The 14444-nt window shown below is 32.7% G+C and overlaps 1 protein-coding gene across 2 annotated transcripts in view; it reads left to right on the top strand.

The window, feature by feature from the left end:
• The first annotated feature begins 747 nt into the window (after positions 1-747).
• The window catches only part of LOC121123183 (insulin gene enhancer protein isl-1), a 62083-nt gene continuing 48386 nt past the window's right edge, over positions 748-14444 (top strand). For both annotated transcript variants that reach the window (XM_040718308.2, XM_040718309.2), the window contains exons 1-2: positions 748-1136; positions 8423-8621. In XM_040718308.2, coding sequence (XP_040574242.1) covers positions 1112-1136; positions 8423-8621 — 224 coding nt within the window. In that variant the 5' untranslated portion in view covers positions 748-1111. The remainder of the gene's footprint in view (positions 1137-8422; positions 8622-14444) is intronic.

Genomic DNA, 14444 nt, shown 5'->3' with positions numbered 1-14444 from the left:
TTCGTATTATTAATTCAAAAGAGTTCTTCTTTTGGCCTGATTTGTTTAGTTGGTGGACAGTTCCACTTCCTTCTGTCTCCATTTTTTGACTATAATATTATATGAATATTGTTTTTTTTGTTTTGTTACTTTTAGGAGGTACAAAAAGTAAGTAGGTTGATGAACCCAAGATGATGGATAGAATGAACCCTCAATTCACATACCTATACATATTTGAATATTTTTTTTTCTTTCCTTCAAAAGTCCATCTACAATCTGAACTCTTTGACCGTATTAAATAGAATGCAGAATGGTTCTATGCTAACAATATGAAAGTCAATCACAAACGTTATAATATTCAATACTATGCTATAACCATAGCTTGACCTTGTACTCAAAAGGTTGCCCTATAATGAAGAAGAATTATATCAAATCTAAGCAATCACCCCGTAATTTTACTTTTCAAGGAAGAAGTAAAAATAAATTAATGTATATTATATTATGTCAAATAGAGAAATTGATTTTTTATGGAGTAAAGGAAGAATTAAAGTAGGAAAAGTAGACGTACAAAGAAGGGGAAAAAATCCGCCGTCTCAACGGGATTTATTTCATCATAGAATACAAACAAAAAGGCGCCTAAAAAACTGCGGTAAAGGCGGAGGCTTGAGGCGTACACGCCGATAGCACTCCTTATATATTCGTCGTCACTCACTGTCGTCGACTCCTGCTCTTCTACGTCGCATTAGTCAGGCACGCCCGTAAGTAGTCACTCATACCAACCTCACGAAGGGGCAAACAAGAAGGGAGAAGAAGAATTCACTTGTACGTAAACAATAATAACTGCCTTGGCTGATCAAGAAGAAAAGCTAGAGGAGAAGAACAACAACAATCAACAGCTGACTCCATCTTTATTTATAATATTTACTTCAGACTCCATTCACGTACTTTTATCGTATTTAATATTTACTTCTAATAAAACTGCAAGTGGCTTTGTAAATTCTGCAATAACGTCATTCGTTTGTGAAGAAGAAGTGACTGTTGGATTCATCAGTATCTGCAGGTTCAAGTGAGTCTTTGAATCCTCGTGATTGCATTAATTAATAAAAGGATCACCTCTGAAGAGCACCACCGAATGTATGATAAGAAGAATAATCCGGGTAAGTTTGTAGTAGCATGAATAACACATTTTGACGAATTATATTTTTAATTGTAGTTTTGAAAGTTATTTTATATGTATGAACTAAATATTCTCTTTTGGGTCTACAAAATAAATAAAAATACACTTGTAGATATTTATATATTAAATGTGTATTTGGGTGGTCGTCGGCTCATTTATTTTTGTCCATATGTACTTGCTTAAAAGCAGGTTAATTTTTAAACCCATTATTTTTTATGGGGTTGAGCCAATCCAAAAATGGAATGGGTTTATTATTTACTTAATGGAAGGGGATGATGGCTATTTTTATGGTATGGATTTTAGGCATCAACAAAAAAGCAAGCTAGAATCTATTTTGACTATAAATTGACTCTGGCTTCTATTAATAAATGAATTGGATAAATCTTTTTGACGGGACCACAAATTGCAAATGAAAGTAGCAAAGATTCATTTCACACAATTACATAATTATACATTAATATATTTTATTTGAAAGGGGCCAAATGAAGTCACATAAATCAAATAAAGGTTCTAAGCCAGTTATTCCTAGTATATTCATCCCTGTAGACCCCCTGAAAAGAAATTTTCTTTGGCAGGGAACTAATTTTGCCCGATTATTTGGGTTTAAGATTTTTCTTAGACCTTGATAACCTCCTTGGAGCCCTGGAAGGAAAGCACTGTTAAATATATGAAAAACATTCTTTTTCGTTATATTTTAACTCATCCAATAATAAATTTGAATGCAATATCTATACTAATTATTAACTGAAATATACCTATGGTATATTAGGCTTTATGTATGTGTATTTTCGATGGCTGAGAGCTGTTGTAAATCAAAAATTAAAGTCTGATATTTAAAAATAGAGAAATTCCGACTCTTAAACTGAATTTCTTAGATCCATATTATTGTAAAAATTGGAAAACACCATAGTTCATAATGAAAGGATGGCGTTTTCCGGCTTCATTCTGTAAAGTAAATATTTGAGGTACGTCAAATTTGTGACTCACCCCCTTGATATGATGTTTTCTTACAAGTTGCAATTTCAATACAAATTGCAATTTCAGCATCATTATTCATTTTAGTTACCAATCATACATTATTCTTGCTATTAATTGATTTTGATCTATTCAAATTATTTATTTACTACTTATTCATAGTGTATTTACGTATAATAAAACTGTGGTGGACATTTGAACTTTATAATGCGTCACAGAATAACCATCTTTTATTTCTATTCTTAACCTAAGAAATCAAAATTGATATAATTATATAATTTCGACCATCAATTAAATATTTGATAATTATTGTATTAACCTCATCAAACGTTTACATTCAGAGGCGTCTGTAGGATTTTATATATATATATATATTTTTTTTTTTTTTTTTTTTTTTGGGGGGGGTTTGGTTTTTGGACTAAAAAAAAATCCAAAATTAAAATTTTTGAAAAAAAAAATTGAAAAACTAAATTTCGTTTATCAAATTTTTTATCAAAAATCAACAGCTATTCACAAAAAAAAAAATTTTTTGGGAAAAAAAATTAAAAAATTAATTTTGTAATACTAATTTTTCTAGTAAAAAGGAAAAGTCCCTTAATTTGAGGAGGGCCAGTAAATAATCTATGGTCTTAAGGACCGGTCCTAAAACTGGAATGGACAGAATAAATATGGACTGACACTACATTATTGACAATAATAATTTATCTTCGTTAAAAAAAGTCAAATATGGGGAGAAAATATTCGATTTTTTTTTATCAAAAGCTAATCTAAGGGCTTTATTGAAATTCTGAAATTAAATAAGGTAAAGCTTAAGAACCACTGATCTACAGAGAACTAAAATCAAGGAAAGGAGAATTCATTTTCTTTGTATTATATATTTATGATGAGTACAATTAGTAAGCCAAAAACGCAACCTCGTTAATAGTGTCTTTGTAAATAAATAATTCTTCCATTAAATAAGAGAAGAATTAATTTTTGTGATGAATCTTGAAAGTAGAGACTTCTCCCATTGTCAATTGAAATTTGTGATTTAAGTAATTAATCGTGGACCTGTCTAAAGGTGAAAGATTTTGTAGGAAAGTTTCATTTTTTTTTTTTTTTTTTGGGGGGTAAAAATTGAAAGAGTGCTCCAAAAGTAAGGCCAAATTTGGCCAAAGAGAGAGCTAATTTTTGAGAGTATCCATAACATAGTTATTATATTTTCAGTTCCTTCGTAGTTCATCATATTTATTTCGTTTGTATTATAGAAGAAGGTTTCTTGAAAAGTATTGGTGATAATAGAGAGGTTGTGTGATTTTATAAGTGAATAGATAATAAATATGGTAAGATAATCTATGATAAGACTCTCGGTCCTTCGGACTGTCAGTACTAGAACTGATAAAAAAAAGAAGAAATAAAGTTCTCTAACGTCATCAAGGACCGAACTTAATGAGTTTTATGACGTATATGCAAGACTCAACTGGACAGGAGGGATATCTTCAGTCCTAAATAAGGACCGAGACAACAGCAATTGTTATTAGTATTTTAAGATAATAATATATATATATTTACTTTTCGTGTACATAGATGGCGTTTTATACGAAATCTCCAGTATTATTATTAACTTACCACAGTTGATTGCCACGTTTACATATAAGCTTTTCTACCCTCATTGCGACTTTACTTATGATTATATACAGAGTGGTCCATTCAAGTCTGAACACTTTGAATTTTAAACTTTAACAAGATATAATTTATTAATTAAGAATATAATTTTAACAAAATTAATGCTATAAATAGATGTGTGTTAGAGCACTCATAATCATTAATGTAGCCGCCCCTACAGCAATGATGTCTTCCAGATGGTGGTGGAAGGCCTGGCTCCCACTGCAGATGTAGTCCTTTGTCATAATGCCCCAGTGCTTTTGAGGACATCGGGGTTTGAATGACAGACACTGCAGACCTTCCCCTCGACATGTACCCAAAAAGGGTAGTTGAGGGGGGTTGGCATCAAGGATGTATGGAGCAAAAATACTCAAAAGAGTTTTGCAACGGAAAAGATAGGTTTCTTTTATTTTTGGCGTGTGTAAAAATTACACACACCACCCTCACATGGATCTTTCCACTCACTTTTTTTGGTAGCTCTCCTGACAGTCTCGTGTAAACCCCTTATATCTCTTGTATGGACCCACATAGACTAAAAGTGTTTGGCCCAGGCTGTTTTCTTTAATTTTTTGGCCTTTTTGACAGAGCCTTTCTTCCTCTCCAACGTTTCAGATTTGCTGATGGCGTAGACGATGGTCCTGTAGACGCTCAAACGACAATTTGTCGATCACGTTCAAGTGTCATTTTCTTGACTTCTACGTAAGCTAGAGAGCTCAGCTTTGTTTTTGCTTGTAACCAATTGTTTATTCCTTGGTTTATCCCTCAACCTTCTTTAATTAGTAGATGTTCAGATTTGAAGGGACCACCCGGTATATATATGTATAACTAAAAGAAAATCTTCTGTGTACATAACAATATTTTTTCATCCACATTCAAAAGCAAATAAGTCATAAAAAATATGACTCTAATATGATAAAACAACAACAACAAAGGAGAAGGGCTAATAAAGATTATCCGTGATAAAAGATATCGAACATAGGTGTAATGTAGAATCCCTCTTTCGAAGAATCATACTCCTCTCACCCACTCTAATCATGATCGTAATTTTGTTAAAGCCCTCGTTTGGATTACTACACATAATATGTACATTCTTTAGTACCCCCATTGCTGCGGAGTTGTTTTAGATGACTATCTTTATGATGGGACATGGATCTTAGTTGTTACATACGGATCTATGTAGTAGAAGGTATGTTCCACATTCCTTACTAAAATATATGGTTGTGATATGTAGATCGATCTAAGGAGAGAGAGAGTGCCTTTGAAGGTGTTGATAAAGGTATTTAATTACCCTTATGTCTTCATTATCCCACTGACTAGCACTCAATATTAATGACACACTTATGTACGACCACAGCAGCAGCAGCTCAGAGATGAACCGACAAAGGAAAGGAGATATGAGAGTCTTTTGTGGTTGGTGGGCTGTTCGCGATACATATTTGTGCTGTCTTATGGTTGGAGAGGGAGGGAGCTGGCTGGGAAGGGAGATTCGTGGTTAACCGAGGAATTCTACATCTCGTCTCTTCTATATACCGAGTGGTCCATGTAGATCTGAACACTTACTAATTCAATAATTAATACAAAACAAAACAAACCTAAAATCTCTCTAGCTTGCGTACAAGTCCAGAAAATGACTCTTGAACGTGATCCACGAATTCGCCACTCCAAGCAGTTGGGCGCCTCCAAGACCACCGTTTATGTCGTCAGCAAGTCGGAAACGTAGAAGGGGAAGAAGGGCCCTGTCAAAAAGGCTAAACTGGTCACGGATGAGTGAAACAAATAAACCATGGGCAAACACTTCTAGTCCATGAGGCCCCATGTAAGAGATATCGGGATTTCACACCAGACTATCAAGAGAGCATTTAAAAAAGTGTGTAGCCATGTGAGGGTGGAAAGGGCACTTTTTACACCAGCTATGAAATACGCCCATCTCCTCCGTTGCAAAATATTGTTAGTCTTTCTCCCACCTACATCCCTGATGCCAACCTCATCGACCTCAATTTTTGGGTACATGTCGAGGGGAAGGAATGCAGTGTCCGTCATTCAAACACAAAGGCCACTGTCACCCACGTAAAGGGACATCATGAAAGAGAACTACATCTGCAGTATGTGTGTGCCTCGCCTGGAAGCCACTTTAATGTTCCAGAGAGCTCAGACACACATCTATTTAAAGTATTGATTTTGTTAAAATTATATTGTTAATTAATGAATATTATCTTGAGGAAGTTTAAAATTCACAAGTGTTCTGATTTTAATGCACCATTCAGTATATATTAGTGTTTTGTTGGTCGTTATTTATTCGGTCCAGTCCATTCTTAGGATACGTCCTATTAATTTTTGACTTAACTTAAAATTTAACAACTTTTGATGTTATGAAAAAAAAAAATTAAATAATATTTTATTTATTTATAAAAGATATCGTTTTTATTTATTTGAAATCAAAGTTTTAGTCAGAGAAGGGGATGAGGGTGTAATCCCTATCTTTACGTACCACTATAGGGAGCATTGTATCCATAGTTTGAGAACCACTGCATTATATGGTCAATATAATTTTAATGGTGTAATTTTCGACACTATTTAAAAAGAAAAAAGATTACTAAGTTTTCATACATAGATAAGTATTCTGTGGCAAATTATAATAAGTATCAATTAATGATGGCTAATAAAAAAACAAACAACTGATGTTATAACTAAACTTATTTAGTGATTAGCATTAATTTTTTTAAATGTTCCTTTATTTGGTCAGATGCTGTTGCACTGTTGAATTCTGTATACATGACCACGGATGAAAATCCGCCGTATTCTTTAGCTGACCCTTATTTTGGAATTGGTACTCTGAAGAATGAATTTTCTTTTCCTTAGCAGTTGTCATTATTATTTAATTTCTGAGTAGTGAACATCCTTTCCTAAATGGATTCAATTATATTCAAAACCTGATTGACCATTCGTTTGTGATCATAAAATAAAATAATGTTTATTATTGTAAATCCTTGTTGGACTTGGAATAGAATGGGGAATCGACATCGAAGTTATTCTAGCAAATCTTTTTCTCCTTCTTCCCTTGGGACATAATTATTTTTCTCCTCTTAAACATTCTTCAAACTGTCAGGGTTACCATGTTGATTTTCCGGTTTTTTTTTAATCATTCCCATTACACACTGGATTTTCATCACTGTACATGAAGTGTATTTCCTTCTCTAGGAACGACCGAGGCGCGAACCTACGCACATATAGTAAATTTCTCCCGAGCGTGTTTATTCAACTTTTCGAAAGTATGACTTTTTTTTAGAAAATAAATTTCTTAAGCACCTTACCATATCACTGGCTATGAGAAAGCATTATTGGTCCATAGTTTGAAAGTGTAACACAAATCAAATATTGGTTCAAATTGGTCTAGAACAGTTGTTCTTAACCTTTTTGTCTAAATATATTCATCCATTTCATAATCTCAATAAAAGTAATTTTTTTTAGCTCATAAATTTAACAATATCTTTTAATAAAAATTAATTGAATGTTAATTCTTTTATACAAGACCTCCACTCCCTCGAATACCTTAAGAGATACCCAAAAAATCCCTCCTGTACAGTAGTTTCATCAATACTGTAAATAAAACTTGCAACTCGTACACAATATATATATATATTGTGTACGAGTTACAACTTGTATAAGCAAACTGTACAAGTTGCAGCCCAAAAATGAGATGAATCTTTTTAAATAAAGGATTTACAGTACTTGGGATGAGGATAAGGCAATAATTGAATATTCCATGGATAATCAATATATTAATGATGTCATTTTTGACTATCAAAGATCAAAGTAAAATGAAAGTATCAATGAATAGCTGCCAATTAGAATGAACAATGTTGTAATTAAATAATCCATTTTGAGACACAGAAATTACAACTTATAAAATTTGTACAAGTTGCAACCAAAAAATGAGTTGAATAGTTTTGATTTAGAGTACTTGGGATTCGGATAATTGAATGTTCCATTAAGTTTTGATATAGGTTCATTCCAAGCCAACTCAATCATGAAAAAAACAGCACCATTTTGGATTTTTTTTTCTTTCAAATTTCGCACATATTTTAATATAACTTAAAAACTCAAAATTTCACCCTTTTTTTGTCCTCCGGTTCAAGATTTAGAGGCTTCTAAAACTTCGTCCTCGACGCCACTTAACCCATTTTTAAATCCCTGTATTTTGATTTCTTTTTGAAGATATTTTCGATTTATTTTAAAGGACATTTAATAGATAATTGTCTCGTCCTTTTGTTGTGTATTTTATTATATAAATCAACAAAATGCGTTTTTAACAAGGAGGTCACGAGATCCATATTTTGACCTTTAAAAAAATCAAACATATCCACTTTCAATTCAACTCAAGGTTTTATTCGTTAATTTGTAATATATGATGAACATATACAACAATTTTTTAGAGGTACATTCTATTCCACTTAAATACTACAGATGAAAATGTGTGCGTTGGTTCAGGAAATTTCTGAATATATGTAAATTAATGATACATAATTGATTTGGCTTGGAATGCCCCTAACCAGAATTAACAATGTTATAATTGAACAAGGTTTTTATTAAATAATGACGACTAAATTGTAACTTATACAGAATATACCTATATAAATAATTTTCCAGGTTACTCAACTCAGAAAATCAAGTCCATTTGCGCGGGATGTCGAACGGAGATTGATGATCAATACGTTCTTCGAGTCTCTTCCGGACTGGAATGGCATGCATCATGCCTACGATGCATACATTGTAAGCGCCTTCTGGACGAGAATGATACTTGCTTCGTGAGGAATCAAAACATTTTTTGCAAACCGGACTACATAAGGTAAGAAAAAGATTAAGCATAAAATCAGGAATTAAGAGATGGATTACGTACAGCCCTAAAAGCTTCGAATCTCATTTTCTCAGGCCTGTGGCCCAAACTTTCCAACCCCACATCTATTTATAATGTGAAACAATTCCTTTACAACTAATTGATGATGCCATTTTCGATTTGACACCTTATAAAAAATAATCTGAAGTTGACGTTATTGATTATTTGTACAAGTACTTACAAATATCTTTTTTAAATCTTATTTTTATGATTGATTTCGTACCGAAATACGTTCAACACCTAAAATGTCTCATCAACCAGACTCAAATATTAGAAATTGAAAAAATAGGCGTCAAAATTAATAAACTCCATGGAAATAAGTTTATTAATATGTAAATCTTCAAAATTAATGCATTTTTATTAAATTGATAGGGATTTGATTGTGTAGTAGTGTCTGCAGGGGTTGAGGGGGGGGGGTGAAGAGCTTTAGCCTCCCACCTAAATGAAGAAATTTTTGTTTTTACTAGTAAATTTTTTCGTTTGGAGTAAAAAATGAATGATTTTTTTTTCTTAAAAAAACAAAACAAGATATATTGTATGTAGTGTTTTGTCAATCTTTATTTAGGAACAAGGACCGCGGTCCATTCTGACTTGTCGGTCCTTAAAGAAGGTAGAATCCATCCTTCGTGACGTCAATGAGGATGTTTTCTTTTTTAAACTATTCCGTTATATAATAGTATAAATAATATAACTAAGTAAGAATAAAAAATATTTCATTAAATAATATTTTTTGCAATATATATCTTAATAAATATTTCATACATCTTATTTGAACCATAGAATTGATAGAATTGATGGTCCTATGGCAGGGGTGTACGCAGGTTTATATTTGGGATTTTTTTTTTAAAAAAATCAAAAAACTAAAATTTGGTGGGGAAAAAAAAAAATCTTTTGGATTTTTTTTTTTTTAAATCCATAGATATTACAGAAAATTAATTTTTTTCTAAAAAAACATGAAAAATTAAATTTCAAATATTAAATTTTTTTCCAAAAAATTTCAAAAATTCATAGCTATGCACAGACAATTAAATTTTTTTATATAAAATACTTGAAAAATTAATTTTTCTGTAAAAAAAATTAAAATGTTAAATTTTGTAGAAACAAAAATTCAAAGCTAAATTTTTGCACAAAATTTTCAAAATTTAGTTTTCAAAAATTATAATTTTTTGATCAAAAAAAAAAATAGTAAAAAGCAACAATTCCCTTGTTTTTACTTCGGGGGGGGTAGGCTACAGGCCCAGTGGACGCCCCTGTAAGTACCAGTCCTATGACTGGACTGTACTGAATAAATATGGACCGACACAACACCAATTGTATGTATGTAAAGAGGCTGAAAGTGAGGAGAAAGGAAGGAAGGAGAGAAGGAGAATGATATCCAGAGGGAGAAGAGAGGACATCATATATGATGGCTTTAGGTTACAACCATTAGAGGATTAAAAATAAAACAAAAATTTAAGATTTTTTTTTTGTTGTATTTTCTCCATCTTTTTTTGTTTTTATTATTATAGTTGTTCCTGCTTCATTTATGTACATTGTACATACATAATATATCTCCCCGGTTCCTTGAGTTCCTTCCTCCTTGAAACGTAATCTTATAATCCCCTTCTCTCTCTCTCTTTTTCGGGCTCCAATACTGAGAATTGATAAAGTAACTACTCCTACCTAAGTTGTTTAATTATTATTATTACTTCAATAACTACCTCTAATACCTATATATAAATACACAATAGACTGACATACCCCTCAATTAGGTACGAGAGTGGTAGGAAAAGTTTCCGACCTAATAAAGATATAATAAATCTTTTCTGATTTTTTTTCTTTCAACAAAGTCTCCATGTACCTCGTCGTCACACTTCTCCTAGTGATGATTCCATCTCTGTAACCCGTCCAAATAGATCTCAGCGTTTTCTCTGTAAAATAATTGTAGGATTTAGAGAATTTTCTCATTGCTAATAATGACCAATAATGTAAGGGACATACTGTTAAAAGCTGATCAACTCTGTCTCCGTCCTTTATTGATGATCATACCACAAATAACAAGTACATTTTAGAATAATGTGTCGGCAGAAATAAAGTTTTGAATGGCTGTTATAGTGGGGTTGTATCGTTCGTGGGCCTCATTTGGGAGTGTGGTGACGTGAGGGAAGGGGCATCCCACTTTCAAAATCCTATCTGCATTCTATAGATGCTAGATTGATGTGATTTGCTTTTATTTACGGTTGCTGCGATCTCCACGCTGAGGTCGGAAACTTTTCAAACCACACTTGTACACTGACATACCCCTCAATTAGGTTTCTATGTTCTTTACTCAAAGTAGTCTATTCCTCTACGTCTATGGTCATTTGGGGGTGTCACGGGAACCAAAAAAATAAGCTATCACGGGTTTAAGCACCTCAAAAGTTGTCAATGATGAGCTCATTTAAAAAAATATATCTCTCTCAGGGTTGCCAAGGTATTGAGCTCTAAATTTGTTCCGGATTTCAAATTCCCGCCCTGTACTTTTAAGTATAAAATAGAAATAACATATATAGTCCCATCAGTAACATCAGAGCAGCTCATTCAAGAAAGATATTCGTCCAGTGTGTTGACTCTCACACCCAGAGAGCTTTTAGAGACAGACCCTATTTATTTATTCAAGTGATTTAAATCACTCCAATGTATGTATATATATATGTATATCCCAAAGTACCTTTGATTAATCCCTTGAAATGTCATGGATTTTAAATAAAAAAATGGGATGTTCGTATGTTCAATTCATAATGCGATATCTTCATAAAGAGGATTTAAGGATAATAAAAAAAAATGTGAATATACTACTTAAATATTTTTTAAAACTACATATATACATATAAAATAAAAATCCGGGATCATTTGCGTAAAGTTTGAAGAGAGGGGGAGGGGGTTTATCCACCTCATATTATTATAACTATAAGATTTTTTTATTTGAGGTACCATTTTTTTAACCTTCTTATATATATATATTTGTTTTTACAATTCTTGCGAGGAAAATGATTCTGAGATAGAAAGGGGAAGAAGAGCTCTGTAAACATGACAGTTCCAGGAGATGTTGTTTCTTCCAAGGAAGAAGAAGAGAGATGAGAACCCCCACCATATTTGTTCTTCATTCATTTTTATTTTTTTTCAAATGCATTTCTTCTCTTCTTCTTCTATCTATGTAAACATTAGGATTTATACAAATTCCCTTCAAAACACTTTTTTAAATTCCGGAATAGGCAAGAAATATTTATTGGTCTAAAAAACCTACAAGGGTCTGAGATATTATTACTAATTATTTCCTTTAATTGAATTATCTTTCATCCTAGCAAAAAAAACCCTCAATATGTAATTAAATATTTTCTACACTGTTAACGCATTCAATTTTACTTCGTGTCCATGAATTGGAACGACCTCTCCGTTCAGGCAGTATATAACTTTAAAAGCTTATAACGAACAAACTAAATGTTATAGAACCATATTTGATTACGTACCATATATATGAAAGCTTCATTTAATGACATTCACTTATTCATAATGAGATCTGCCTATCTTGATAACCTCGGCCACACGGCCCGGAAGCTTTGGCTGGCCCGGGCGACCTCGTGCGGACCCAGCGTTACCATTTTACAGATAATGGACTTCTTCAGGGCCTCCACAGACGACTTATACTTGGCCCAGGCCTCATAAGAAAGATATCGCATGGTTTCAGGTTCGGGCTGTTTGCAGGCCAAAAATCCGGGCTCAAGTTTAAGGGTGTTCAAGAGTTCCTGTACTTTTTTGGCTCTGCAGGCCGGTGCACTGTCTTGTTGGAAGATGTAAATTCTTCCTTGGACTAATCCATCCATCAAAGGAATGTAAATTATAAGTGCAAAACCAGAACCCGTATAATGATGGACCCGAACGAGCCTGCCAAAGCTTTCGGCGCCGTGTGACTGAGGTTATCAAGAAAGTATAATTTCATTATAAATAATTGAATATTGCTTTCAAATAAAAAAAATGAAAAATATGGTTCAATCTCATCTAGTTCGCTCTTTATACGCTTTTACAGATTTTCCAAATTTATCTGGACCACCCTGTATCAGGCCTACAGAACAATTAGGCTTCCCCGAAATCAGTATCCCCCTCCCAGTCTTTTCTTTTGTAGATCTGATCTTGTTTAGCGTTCAACGGTCCTAAGGACATATTATTAATTATAGGTAGAACGTATTTGATATTTTATGTTCTAGCTATACTTCAGCTGTTGTAGTTATATTAAAAGACCGATACGGACAGGGCCTAGGACTGACAAACTTTATTAAATAATGAAAAAAAGAACTGTTTTTCGTTTTAAAATTGTTATACCTAGTTTTTTCTTTATTAACATCCCCTTTGAAGCTTTATATGCTTCAAATGATGTTTAGCAATGACTTGAAGATCTTCCTGGATCATCATATCACCATAAAAAAATTCTGAGTCTGATATTATTTTTTTAAATTTATCCTTGAGAAGAAAACGTCCAAGTATTGAGTGTAAGACTAAGGGTTTTTTGGTGGTGTTATCTTAATATATTATTAAAGCAGAATTTGTATCTTCTTTGACGCCCAATAACTCCTCTGAATGCGGGGTACTCACTAGTACATCAATATAGCTAAATAGAGCTTTACTTAATTAAATTAAAGATAAACTAAAGATGTGAACCAAACAAAGTTCGATAAAATGTAGTCTTGAGTCAACTCATCATTCACATTTTGAAGAGGGAAAGTAGGGAGAGGACCACACACAAGCACGAACACACACACTTTGCACTTGAAAACAAAAAAACCAAAAAAAAAACCCATTTATTTATTAATTTCTTCACCTACTCTGTCAACATTACTTGTGAATTTTTGAGGATTTAATTCTATAACAATGAGTATATCACACTAAATGATTAAATACACTTAGGTAGGTGGTACATTGATATTGTGTGTTTGAAGAAGGATCACCATGGCATTTCTTTCTTTGTCTATTAGTGTTGCTTCGAGTGTTCTCTCGACTCTTTTTGTGAGTCCATTTGCAAATTTAAAAGTCATACTATTCTTATTGAGTCCGCTGGTGGATAATTAATTATCAGTACATCTCATCAAATGATGTTTTTAATTTCATTGTGTTCCTGTCCCAAAGGTATTTTCTAATCAATCACTCATTTCCATTATTGACCAATTAAATCTCTTAATAGAAATATACTGATGCCGATGCAATTCAAATGAAGATACTTTAATAGTTTCAATAATTGATCAAAATCACAGTTTTCCTGTAAATCTCTAAGAAGTACAATTGATCAAATTATTAATTGCCTACCAACATTTAATGTAAATTATATTTACATTAAATGTTGGTAGGCAATACTTCTGACTGATGAGCTTTTTCCACTGCAAATTTTCAAATATTCTAATATACATTGCTCTTACAATGGGAGGAGATAATGATTTTTAAGACGAGGCAATAGTAAAAATAATTGCAATTATAATTTACATTCCTTTGATGGATGGATTAGTCCAAGGAAGAATTTACATCTTCCAACAAGACAGTGCACCGGCCCACAGAGCCAAAAAAGTACATCTTTCTTATGAGGCCTGTGCCAAGTATAATTCGTCTGTGGAGTAATCAAATATTAAATTATCTTGTAAGAAGCAAAAATTCCATTATTTTATTCTTTTTTTTAGGGGGGGGGAGGGGGGATACAGTCCTTCTTACACCCATTGATGAACGCCCCTGACAATACATCAGAATCCTCAATTAAACATTATTTTCCAGACG

This window comes from Lepeophtheirus salmonis, chromosome 8 (genome assembly GCF_016086655.4).
Source record: "Lepeophtheirus salmonis chromosome 8, UVic_Lsal_1.4, whole genome shotgun sequence".
Taxonomy (NCBI): Eukaryota; Metazoa; Arthropoda; class Copepoda; order Siphonostomatoida; family Caligidae; genus Lepeophtheirus; species Lepeophtheirus salmonis.
The sequence above is the reverse complement of the archived record's forward strand: the minus strand, read 5'-3'. Positions and strand labels throughout refer to the sequence as shown.